This window comes from Myxine glutinosa, chromosome 6 (assembly GCF_964187855.1).
Source record: "Myxine glutinosa chromosome 6, kmMyxGlut1.1, whole genome shotgun sequence".
NCBI classification, from domain to species: domain Eukaryota; kingdom Metazoa; phylum Chordata; class Myxini; order Myxiniformes; family Myxinidae; genus Myxine; species Myxine glutinosa.
The window spans coordinates 60,729,062-60,742,589 of record NC_136266.1 but is presented as its reverse complement, the minus strand read 5'-3'; the positions used below and the strand labels follow the sequence as shown (position 1 = coordinate 60,742,589).

The window sequence follows — 13,528 nt, the reverse complement described above, 5'->3', positions numbered from 1 at the left end:
AACCCCTCGTGCTTGGTTGGTTGATCGGGGTTGGCTCACTCCTCCTTCCTATGACAAGGGGCGGAGACACGCCTTTCTTCTCCGAACCGACCGCGTGCTTAATGGAGGGCGAATGCAGAAAACCGCCCAATGCAGTTGGCAATGGAGGCTTTGGGAATGGAAGGGAATCTATCTTATTTCAATTCGGTGCAATGCAGAGTCAATTAATGGGAGACACAGCCTTATACTGACATAGAATAAAGAGATAACTATCGAGGGAAGCCTATTATTTGCTACGTGCATGCGATGGACTAGCTACGGTGCACTCATTTCAATTAACAGCCAATTAGAGGGGAAATGTACATAGGGAATTTTAATACTAAATTTACGAAGTGAAGGTTCTAAGAATCGTAACGATATATATGCCTGTTCCGAAACTACACACGTGATTTTGATGAAACGTGATTAAAACTTGATATTGTGTTCCCGGGGATTAAGATCCTCCAAGGTAACGGGTAGCCGATCGAGCTTTACACTCCGAGGCGTCCAGTCAACAATGGCAGTATTAATACGCGTGTGGGAGGAGGGCAGCAAAGCTCTTACCTGCACGGTCGGACGCGGCACGTGGTTTCGTCCGATCCACCAACAATTAAACGGGACAGGACAAGCAAGGAATTAATGTTCAATAAATAAAGGATTTAATAAAAAATAAATGCAGGGGAGAAGAAAATGCATGGTAACTAATATTCCTATTTGAGGGACCTTACCCACAGACTCGTAAAACAACACAAGGGGGAAAAATAACTGGAAATTAATAATGTGTGTTTGTGTACTTAGCTCTGAGCGGCTCTTGAACCCCGTCTGTCCGCGAATGGGTCCGTACGCAGGAAATGCACACCTTGGCGTGAAGTCCGTGCATGGGAAACACATTCGCCCTGGCGAGAAATCCGTGCGCGGTAAGCAGGCCTCGGCGCGCAGTTCGTTCCTCCAGCTGCCGAGCGTGAAGCGACCAGGCCGTGCTCGTCCACTCATCGTCTGCTCCACACAGCACCGCGGTTTCTCAGCACACACAGCGCACATCAGCACTAACGAGCCAGTGAAAGGACAATGCGGCCGCTCGAACCGATCACCCGGACCAAAAAACTCAAATGTCCGGCTGCACGACACCAATGTCCCTGTCCCAACGCAAGAGCAGGAAAATGCGACTGTGCCTTCCAACAGGAACCCAGCGCAAGAAGAGAATATCTGCAACCATTTGCTTTCAATGTCCCTAGTGCTTGAGGACGGAAAATGTGACTTCGCAACGAAATCCAGAACCAAGAAGAAGACGAACTGTGACCGCTTTTCATGAGCTTGGGACCCAAAGAGGCCGAAGATACCGGGACACAGTCTTTTGTTCCCTGGGCTCTTATGTCATCCGATGACGTCCACGCATGCTCCAATCAACGAGTGCCATCTCATCGCTCTGTGGCCGTCCTGATTAATGGTTCTTCGGGGCGTGGCCTCACAGGCACTTGCCAGCCTTTGTAATCACCCGGTCAGTGATGTCAGTGGTAGTTGAATGTCCTGTTTCCTGCTACTTTTATTAGTCCCCTACCGGTGTACACCGGAGGGGACTATAGGTTTGCACGCCGTCCCTCCGTCTGGCCGTCTGTCAGTCCGTCAGTCTGTCAGTCCGTCACGCAAAGAACAGTTTTCCGGACTTTTTTTTCTAAACTCTTAATGCTAATGATTTCAAACTTGGTACATGGTTTCCTCATGATAAGTTACAGATCAAGTTCGAACTTCACGACGTTTCGATCATTTTTGACAGTCATGGCACTTTATTTATTCTAGAGTTCTCCTCAAGCCGCACCACGCGCCCTCGGCCTCGTCTCGCGAACGTCAAAAGCGCGACACAGCGCACGCTTTCGGGAGGGGTGGAGCCAAGCTTTGAAAAATATATATACACATCGATCATTGATCGTAAACCGGAAAATATAATAAATTACTGATATTTAGCGACTCGAAAGGTTCTTTATCAACAACGTATTTTCTCGTGCTTCTGCTGACCTGTCTGCAAAGTGTATAAATCGAAGTCCCGAGTGCGAATCACAGGTGAGGCTGTCCTGAGGTAATTAGCGATTGGGAAGGATTCAGAACCTGTGGGTAAATAACCCTTGGTAATTTCCCCAACAGTTTTCCGGACGACAGACTGCCGGTAGGGGACATGTATTGCAGCGCAATACTCAGAATGCTTGTTTAGTGTTATTTTTTAGGTGTGGAGTGCATGGCGGGTGTGGTGTGTGTGTTATAATGAACAAAGGAAAAAGGTCACAGAGGCATTTTACATACAGGGAATTTACCATTAATCAGTAACTAATTAACATAACCCCACCCCTCGTCATGGGGACAAAGATCTGCTCTTACACAGTATCCGGTCTAATGGGTCCCTACTTAGGTACAGGGGGTTCTTCTTCTTCATTGCGACATTCGGAGCATACTTTGCTCTACAATCCTACCTGGACCTAAGGTATTCCATTGCCTACCCCCTCACAAATGTAACAATATATATGCCTTCTCCGAAACTACACACATGATTTTGATGAAACTTGACCACAACCTTCATCACCCATGATGTACTAATGTCTGTTCAAGGCATTTTAAAAATCAGGGGATTGCCCCCAAAAATAGGTATTTACTTTCATCTCCATTACATATTTTGTAAGTTATCCACACCTACCTGTGGTTCCCTGGTTCTACCAGGTGAGCCCAGGGGCATTGCCTCTATTATTATTTTTTATTACAGGGGGTAGGGGAATACCCGAGACTGATTTGACAAGTTGCCACCTGGACCTGGATGTAGGAGACTGGTTGGTGGTTTTCAGTCCTGGGATTTGCAAGATGGTGTTTTCTGGCATGCCTTAGGATGGACACACACCTATTGCGAGCCTTGTGGAATGAAATAGTTGCCCTCAATTGGGTTTGCGTTCTATGTCGAGAAAGCACGCTACTTCCCCGCAACTTCCTCTCCGCAGGATTCGGTGTACCAGAGCCTCGAGGATGGATATGATAGCTGCAGGTGGTGTTACGTGCTCCTCACCGACCCTCTGGTCACGGTGTACCTCCGAGCCCCAAGAGAAGTCACGGCAGAAAAATGTGTTATTCTGTGTGTCAAAGATCAATGGAGAAGCCACCCCAATTGTTACTCACAAACAAATATTGTATTAAGATCACACAAGAACAAGCATTCTGAGTATTGCGCTGCAATACATGTCCCCTAACGGCAGTCTGTCGTCCGGAAAACTGTTGGGGAAATTACCAAAGTTCAAAGTGCCATAACTTTGTCAAAAATGATCGAAACGTCGTGAAGTTCGAACTTGATCTGTAACCTATCATGAGGAAACCATGTACCAAGTGTGAAATCATTTGCATTAAGAGTTTAGAAAAAAAGTCCGGAAAACTGTTCTTTGCGTGACGGACTGACAGACTGACAGACTGACAGACTGACAGACGGAGGGATGGAGTGCAAACCTATAGTCCCCTCCGGTGTACACCGGTAGGGGACTAATAACAGTACACCAACAATAGTATTCAAAAGTACAATCAATATGCCCTATGATGGTACCATCAGTTTTGTAATATATAACTCACTGTGCTCCAAGTGAGTGTAACAATAACATTCCCCAATGTCTCTTATTCCTGGCTTCAAGACGAAGTTGATTCGCTCCAGCGATCGCTAGAACGATGTCCAATCGAGACCAGAATCCCGTGCGGATGGCCAGGGCAGTCACACAGCCGAAGCTGTACAAAGGCGCCCTCAAGGCAACTGGGAAATCCAAAGGCGCCCTACAGGCGACTGAGAGATCACACCCTCGGGTATGGATGAATTAGCCTTCAAAAATCAGCGTCACACACATGCCCCAGATTGACGTCTGAATGCGGTGAGAATTGTCGAAAAGAAACGAAACCGCGAGCGAAGCACAAGACCTGCGCGAGTCAAAATGGGCGATGGCCCGGTCTCGTGGCGCAACAGCACGGCGATGATTCTCTCCTGAATCGATAGCAAAACCTGACACGCAGGTTTAATCTGTCACAGCGCTAACCATGCTGTCAGAGGAATCCCTTTCATGGGAACCCCGAAAGTTCACTAGCGACTTTCGTTCGACAACGTTCGCCCCAGACCTTGAAGCGACTCGCTTCTTCTCCGACTTCACTCGCTCCGCCCCTTTTCTCTCCTTCCGCTTCGTCGTCGTCCGGTTCCGGTTTCATTCAAAACATTAACCTTTTTACCTTTTGACAACAATAACCGTCATTTCCCAAAAACCACAATAATAATAATACATGGAACCAGAAATGTTTCAAGTGGATGAAAACCACAACAACGGAAGTGATGACTCCGTCACACTTCCCCCCCTCAAGAAAGAAAGTTTGAACATAGTGAAAACTTTCTTTGTAGGCAAAACTCTTCCAACAAACAAAAGTAAACTCACCCCCAAATCATCAATTCCCGTGAGCAACAATAATCAATATTTCCCAAAAGTAAAGCAGCAAAACTTCAAACAACCAACAGATATTTCCAAAGTGAGCTCACTCTGGACAAAGCATCAGCAACGACATTGTCCCTGCCCTTTACATTCTCAATTTCCAAGTTGAATTCCTGCAAAGCCAAACTCCATCTCATCAACCTTTAATTTTATTTTTCATTCTTTTGAATGAAGGTTAAGGCGGTGTGATCAAAAATCCAAAGTCAAGCAAATCTATAGCACTTTTTTAGGGAGGCCGAGCTGAGAGCCAGGTTTCATGGTGGTTGGGTGGTGAGGCCTGGAAGTATTCACGACATGGACGCCTTTAGGAACATGGAGTTCACGGTTAATCCGTGTAGGAAAGTTCACGACATGAACACCTTTAGGAACGTGGAGTTCACGGTTAATCCGTGTAGGAAAGTTCACTACATGGACGCCTTTAGGAACGTGGCGTTCACGGTTAATCCGTGTAGGAATCTTGGCTCGGCTGATCTGCAGCAAGCAGCATTCAGTGCTTCAACTCTTCCTAACTTTCATAATAATCATGGTTGGAACGCTCGTCACTGTAGTCACGTGAATAGTGGTCTCCTTCTCGGCCACTACCCTGATAATCATCCCTTCGGGAGCTGCCGTAACTCTGGGAACCTCCATAGTAATATCGACTGCGGCCATCACCAAAACTCCCACCCAACTACTACTCCAGCCATAGCCACCCCTGAAACTACCTCCACGTTTTCCTCCTCAGCAGCCCCCTTGACGCCTATGGCCTGCCTTCTCTACTGTTATGGTCTGACCATCCAAATCCTTGCCATTCAAATCCTTTTCTGCATCTTTGGCGTCCTTTGTGTTTTCAAACGTAACAAAGCCAACCCTCTTGACTTTTTCGTCTCCCTGTCTTTTATCAACAGCACTTCCAAAAGCGGTCCATATTTGCCGAAGACAGAGTCCAGAACATCTTCCCTTGTTCTGAAGTTCAGTCCATCTACAAAGAGCTTGCCAATATTGCCTCCATTCATGACTCGTGTGTACTGACTCTTAGTTTCAGGGTACTTGACAAGACGCGTCTGTGCCAAGCGTGACGTCAGTACCTTCCTCTTCTCTTCATAGCGCTTCCTACCCATAGCACGAGCCGCGGCACTGGATGGAAAGATACCCGGAATCTCCTGCTCTAACTGCGCGGCATTATTTTCCATACTAGGCTTTTTATTAAACATCGGGTTACCAGAAACTTGACCACCGGCCAAATCATTCCCGATAACAAAAGATACTCCCTCTACAGTAAGAGTGGCTTGTAAACCTACGGTGACCGGTCCTGACACCAAATCAGACTCTAAATGAAGGACATGAAGTGGAGCTTTACCATAGCCACCAACCCCCTGTAAACGAACACTAACACTAGTTGCCGTCTTCTCTGACAATGGCAAAACGCCCTCAAGCATCAAAGATTGATGTGCTCCTGTGTCCCTCAATACCCTAACTGGATTCTGGTTCGTTAAGTCTCCATCCAGTGACACAAACCCCTCTGAAATAAATGGTTTGTAACCCTTTTGAACAAGGTCGTTCTGTGATGCCGTAACTTTGGCATGGGAACCTTCACAAGACTCTGTCCTCCAAGGACGATTTCTCACATTTGCCAATGCATTCGGAGTTGTACTAGTCTGACTCCGCTCCTGATTTTTCCTTTCCAGGGCATAGCATTGGGACATCAAATGTCCAGGTTTCTTGCAAAAAGCGCAAGTAGGCCCGGAGGAAAAACTCGTTGTCTGCCTCGAGCCCCCCGGAAGATAAGTCTGTCTTGGAACTGTAGATTTCTGATCCCTAAGAGTCACGGTATCAGAGTTGTCCTCATAGTCATCTCTCGGCTGCCCCCATGAATATTCGTCCTCCGCACCGGAGGTACCAGAACTCCCTTGGCGAACTCTAGGTGGGAAGTTAGGTTTGTGGAACCCCATCCTGTGTCAAGGCAAAGTCATCTGCCACGGTTTCTGCCTCATACAACTCTGGTACTTTCTTTTCCTCCAGATGTACTTTAATGTCTGCGTGGACACACTGTTTGAATTCCTCCACCAAGATCAATTGTCACATCAGGTTGAAGTCTTTCCCAACCCCCTTCGAATCACACCACCGATCAAACATGGTTTCCTTCATACTGGCAAGCTCCACATGGGTCTCACTCTCCCTTTTCCTGGCATTCCGGAATTTTTGCCGGTAAGATTCAGGGACCAATTCATAGGCTTTGAGAATGGCTTTCTCCACTTTCTCATAATCTACACATTGGTCAATCGGTAAAGCCGAAAATATATCTTGAGCTTTACCCACCAAAACACTTTGCACTAACATAGTCCAGGACCCCACAGGCCATTTTAGCATTTGAGCCACTTTCTCAAAGTGTAAATAAAACTTTGCTACCTCCTTTTCATTGAAGGGTGGAACCAGCCTCACATGCTTACCAACATCCCAGGTGTTCTGACTAGTTGTCGAACCAGCCGGCATGGATGCTACCTCTCCCCGTTCTCTCATTAATTCCAGTTCCTTGAGTTTAATTTCCCGCTGACACTCCATGTCACGTTCCTTTAACTCCCTTTCGGCTCTTCTTTCCTCTGCTCGTTTCTCCTCGAGTTCTCGTTCCTGTGCTACTCTTTTTTCCACGAGTTCCCTTTCAACTCTCCTTTCCTCTGCTCTTCTTTCTTCTTCAGCTCTCCTTTTCTCTGCTCTTCCATCCTCGGCTTCTCGTTCCTGTTCTACCCTTTTTTCCTCCAGTTCATTCCTGTCCTACCCTTCTTTCCAAGAGTTCTCTTTCAGCTCTCCTTTCCTCTGCTCTTCTCTCCTCGGCTTTCCATTCCAACTCTTTTAACCTTTCCTGGCTTTGCAGTTGCATCTCCATTTTCCGGAGCCCCCCATCTTCTTTTTCCTCGGGTAACCAATCCAAGGCTACCTCTATCCATGTTCCCTGTCCCACCAGAGATTCTACCACCAATGTCTGCATCTCTGCTTTCTTCATATGAGCTCGGACTTCCAAGTTAAAATGTTTGGCCAATCTCAAGAGTTCTGATCTTTTTAACGCTAGGAACTGTGCCTCATTATGGGACGCCACAAACTTTTCTGCGTCAAACACCATGGTGACTATTAGTTAGCACCTGTTAACCTTCACACAAAAATTTCCAATTTTTTTGAAAAATTTGGGAATGTTAGAAAAATTCCAAATTTGGGAATTCTGGGAATGTTAGGGAATTCTATCCCGGACGAATGTTATTAGGGAATTTAATCCCGGACGAGGCCCCAATTTCTGTTACGTGCTACTCCCCGACCCCCTGGTCACGTTGTACCTCCGAGCCCCGAGAGGAGTCACGGCAGAAAAATGTGTTATTCTGTATGTCAAAGATCAATGGAGAAGCCACCCCAATTGTTACTCACAAACAAATATTGTATTAAGATCACACAAGAATAACAGTACACCAACAATAGTATTCAAAAGTACAATCAATATGCCCGATGATGGTACCATCAGTTTTGTAATATATAACTCACTGTGCTCCAAGTGAGTGTAACAAGAACATTCCCCAATGTCTCTTATTCCCGGCTTCAAGACGAAGTTGATTCGCTCCAGCGATCGCTAGAACGATGTCCAAACGAGACCAGAATCCCGTGCGGATGGCCAGGGCAGTCGCACAGCCGAAGCTGTACAAAGGCGCCCTCAAGGCGACTGGGAAATCCAAAGGCACCCTACAGGCAACTGAGAGATCACACCCTCAGGTATGGACGAATTAGCCTTCAAAAATCCGCGTCACACACACGCCCCAGATCGACGTCTGAATGCGGTGAGAATTGTTGAAAAGAAACGAAACCGCGAGCGAAGCACAAGTCCTGCGCGAGTCAAAATGGCCGACGGCCCGGTCTCGTGGCGCAACAGCACGGCGATGATTCTCTCCTGAATCGATAGCAAAACCTGACACGCAGGTTTAATCTGTCACAGCGCTAACCACGCTGTCATAGGAATCCCTTTCATGGGAACCCCGAAAGTTCACTAGCGACTTTCGTTCGACAACGTTCGCCCCGGACCTTGAAGCGACTCGCTTCTTCTCCGACTTCACTTGTTCCGCCCCTTTTCTCTCCTTCCGCTTCGTCGTCGTCCGGTTCCGGTTTCATTCAAAACATTAACCTTTTTACCTTTTGACAACAATAACCGTCATTTCCCACAAACCACAATAATAATAATACATGGAACCAGAAATGTTTCAAGTGGATGCAAACCACAACAACGGAAGTGATGAATCCGTAACAGTGGTATGTGATAAACCGGTGCTGCATAAGGGAAAGTTTCGGCTTTAAAGTATTTCGAGGCAGAATTAATATCAAGTGCGATGGAGATGGTGGAACAATCGTTTTCAAAAGGGGTTTTCTCCTCTCTCGACTGTTCCTTTTTTTTCTGTTGTGTCCTGATCCATTCCGTGTACTAGTACTAACTCTTCCACGAGCCTCGGCTCGACAAAGAGGGGCAGAAGAGGAATGGGATAGATTGGATGGAAATTTGGTCTCCACTCAGTCCAGGAGGGACGATTTGGCAGTTACAGAAATCATTTTCTTGGTTTTGTCTCCCCATCCTCTCCCCCCAACAATAACTATCACATATGGAACGAGCAGGGTGAAATTGATATGGCGAATAATACGTGTGGGGGGCATATATGAAGGATAAGGACATTCAGAGAGGAAAAAATTCTACTACATATGGAATTTCAAAATGAACTCACACCAACATGGAGAAAGTGCTTGATAATGGATGAACTCAATAGGCCATTGATGGAGGTATTAAAACCACAGTGGGAAGCAAGGAAAGGCTGACGTTTCGGGTGTTAGCCCTTCATTGGAGCAAAAAGGACCTCTGCAGGGTTAATGCCGAAACGTCAGCTTCTCCCTGCTTCCCGTGGCGATTATCATATCCCGATCAATGTCCTGTTGATTTCATCCATTGTTCTACTTGTCTGCAGATGCAGATCGACGCTGGCCTTCACCAGCAAGACTAGTTCTTCATTCTACTTGGAGGAAGTGCTTACCCGACAACATGTAGATGATGCTCTACAACATGTAGATAATGCTCTTACAACATGTAGATAATGCTCTTACAACATGTAGATAACGCTCTACAACATATAGATAATGCTCTTACAATTTGAAGCTTGTCTACAAATTGTAGTTCAAACTTGCTTCAATCCATGCACCGATCTTGTCGTTATCTTGTAAATACGAGGTGTTTTAAATTCTATTTTATTTTACCTTTTAATAATTTTACGTAAAATCGATATCATTTGGCATGCTCACATGTGTAGAAACGTGTGTCAGTGTTTAACATGAGAATAGCTGCAAATGATCTTGCTCTGCTGCAGGAAGGAATAATATTGTCATGCCCCTGGGGTTAAGACCCCAAGAGGACGAATGGCCGAAACGAGCTTAAACTCCGAGGCGTACTCTGAACCTTGGCGGGATTGTCTTTGGCGTGTGCGGGAAGGCTGGAGCCTTATCTAATCGGGAGTACACGCAGGGCTTAATCCGAACCCACAAACACAGAGACGGGACAGCAAAATCCACAATACAAGAAAAGTAAGATTCGACAAATAATGATTTAATGAAAATAAATGCAAATAACAATAAAAGGTGAGGTAAAAACTAAAATTCCTAATTGAGACGTCTCCACTCAGACTTGTATTGGGGAAGAGATAATGAAAGAAAATAAATAATGTTTTGTTAATCGGGAGGTAAGTGGAGGTAAGGCTGTTAAGGCATGCTGGTCGGCACCTCAAACCACACAAGATGGCGTGGAATCGCGCCAGCCGCCGGCATGAGGCAGGCAGGCAGGATCTTTCTTGGCTAATACGGCTCCGATGGTCTCCCCGGCGCACACAGACGAGCACCCGTCGTCCTCCAACACAAAACAACCAAGCGACAGCTGCGATCAAGACCAGGACCAGAAGAGAAGACTGTGACCGCCTACAACCAAACCTAGGACAAGAGAGACCAAGATGGCGAGACAGCTTTTCTTTTTCCTTCCAGCTCTCAAATGTTCCACGATGACGTCACACTCTGTCCAATCACCGAGCTCTACTCAATCATCCCATTGCGCCTCCACCAATCACGAAGGCCGGGGCGTGGCCTCCTCGTTATGAGTCGTCGGGGGGGCGCAGTCTAATCGCTGTCCGGGAATGTTCGGATGACGTCGGTGGTCGTGAGGCGGGATTTACGTGCCGATCGGCAAATGTGCCGGGTTTGTCGGACCTGGCGGCATGGTGAGCGAATGAGTCCATTTGTTTTTGTTGTTGTTTGGCGGGCTGAGTTTTATAAGAACATTAGGAAACATTACAAGAGGCATTTACACACAGGGGATTTAACCTTAGACCCTACCTAGATAGCACAACTGCACTCCTCCGTGTGGAGACACCTTAACACTTAACCGGACATTCGACTCTACTTATGTACATCGAGATGGGATCTTCTTCTTTGCGACACTCGGGGCATGCTAATCCACACATTCTGAACTTTATTTAAGGTATTTCTTCATTTACCTCCACAAACGTAACAATATGTATGAATAAGCTCTAAAATTATCTTTTCATTTACTACAAACAGAAAATGTACAAATCTATGTAAACTTTCTTAAGCCCATCCCTCCCTCCCTCCCCTGTTCCAGCAGAATATTCAAACATCATCCACTTCGTCAGGTTCCAGAAAGTGTGTCCTACAAGCTTACGGGGATTGCCCACCCGGTATGTAAAGAGACTCCCCTGCCCTCTCCCTTTCCCTTCTTTCTCTGAGGGAGACTGAGAAGAACAAAGGGAAGGACAGGCCACATGATGGTCAGAGGAGAAGGCACAGGTGTGGTGAGAGGTGAAATTGAAGGATGCTCAATCTTTGCAGAGAGTATGGGAAGAGGGGGTTGCACAAGGATGTGTCGGATGCGAGACAAAGATGCAATATAATCATCTTTTCACTTCTGGCAAAGAATGAATTAAAGTGACGGCTGGATCACTCACTCGGGTGCCAAAGAGTTTTTGACACATTAAAAGCTCAAATCCTCTTGGAAGTTTTTCTGTGTGTTGTGTGTGTCTCACTCACTCACCAATGTGACAAACATTTGACGTTCTCTGAATTCTAAATTAAATGTTGGGGCTGGCAGGATGGCCTACACGTACGCCTAATCACATCTGAGCTGTCTAGCTTGGGTTAGAATCCCAACCCAGCTATAAACCGTCATCCCGGTGTTTCACAGGCAGGGTGATTCCGAAATATGTGTGCGTGCCGTCCCTCGGATGGACGTCAAAAGGCTGTCCTGTCTGCCGCCATTCGTTGGTGGATGTTAAAGATCGAAGAGCGAAGAGAAGGTGAGCTATCACCAACACCGTGAACAAATTCTAAATTTCTGCCCTAACTCCTGCTGGGAAGGCAATGGCAAACCACCCAGTATAACCTTTGCACAGGAAGCTGCTATCGACGGATAATATGGTGCATGAGAAGAAATTTAATTCTGACTTCAGTTACATTTATTTTTATTCATATTTTTAGTGAATTTATTGAACCTCATCTTTCAATATGAAAATCCCAGCTTTTATTCCAAAATTTCCTGTGATTCTCAAAAATTTCCAAACACCTCTTATGACAATGTTTATATATCGCTGCCCACATTGAATTTACTTCCGTCCAAGTTTTATGCATATTTAAAAAGGCCATTGTCTACTTTCTTTCCTTCCTCTTTCTTTGTCACTCACAATAGCCTCAATCTTACTATAATTCACCAAATGTCCGTCTGTCCGTTCGAAGGTACCGCAAAAACGGCTGAACCGATCACAACGATATTTTGGGTGGGTATTCCTTGGACCCCTTGGAGTAAAATAGGCTATATTGTTTTTCCAATATTTTCCCCCAATTTTCCAAGTTTTCCAATTTTTCCAAACACGATGGAATAATATTTACCGATATGAACAGTGATGTGGCTTTTGTTGAAATTATACGTACCAAGAGAGACTAGATCGACTCCTGACGAACTCTTCCGATATAAACGTGCAGCTCCGAAGTAACACAGCAGCGTGTGCAAAGCGACTGAGAAACAGGTGTAGCGGCCGCTTCCGTGTTACAGATTCGACGCGCACTCTTCACACATAAACGTGCGACTGAGAAAGACGTGTAGCGGCCATTTCCGCGGAATTTTTTGCAGAATTTCTTTGCTTTTGCTTTTGCAGAATTCAATCTTTTTTCAAAATAGGCGCCATGTACTGTTTAGATTTTAATAATTTGCGTGTGATTTGATTCAACGGGTGTTTATATGAATCGTTTAAAAATAAAAAAAAGCTTTCAATTTCTCATATTTTGCCTTTTCATTTGGGCTTCCCAATGGAAGCCCCGCCCATAGGGCGTGTACGGTTGCTAGTTTTATTAATTTTAATTTTAAAATTTCTGATCAAGAATTCACTGATGGTCAAAATCATTATAAAAACTACCCGCAGCAAAACTATCCTCGAGATGACGTCGCATGTCATGTGGGTAATCAAATCGCCGTTTTTTGTGGGTGGGGCCAATCAGCATAAAAGGGCACCAAAAAAGATTAATATCTTCCTTCCAAGATATTTATTCAAAAAAATAACAACGATTAAGTGTTGAGTGAAGCCATCTATCTATAATTCCAGTAATCTCTGTGTGTATGTATGTATGTATGTATGTATGTATGTATGTATGTCTGTGACCGCTGTTTCTCGACAACCACGGGTCCGATATACTTTAAACTTGCCAGGTATATTGCTGGGGACCCGAGGATGTGCCTTTTCAAGGTTTCATATTAATCGGACAAGTAGTTACCGAGCTATGTCCAAAAAACGATTCAACCAATCAGAGAGCAGCGAGCTATCACGTGTGCCGAACGTGCCGAACAGACTCTGCCTCGGACGGCACATTTGAGAGCGTATTCATTTATTTCACGTTGGCAAACTATGTTGGCGTTAAACTATGTTTTAAAACTAATAAAAACTAATTTGCGATTCATCGTAACTGCGATTTGCGACCTT

At 45.5% G+C, this 13,528-nt stretch overlaps 1 protein-coding gene across 3 annotated transcripts in view; it reads left to right on the top strand.

The window, feature by feature from the left end:
• The window catches only part of LOC137429849 (uncharacterized), a 114,701-nt gene that overhangs the window by 78,430 nt on the left and 22,743 nt on the right, over positions 1 to 13,528 (top strand). For 2 of the 3 annotated variants that reach the window (XM_068120152.2, XM_068120150.2), the window contains one exon: positions 11,164 to 11,239. In XM_068120152.2, coding sequence (XP_067976253.2) covers positions 11,164 to 11,239 — 76 coding nt within the window. The remainder of the gene's footprint in view (positions 1 to 11,163; positions 11,240 to 13,528) is intronic. The other variant, XM_068120151.2, reaches the window with a different exon arrangement.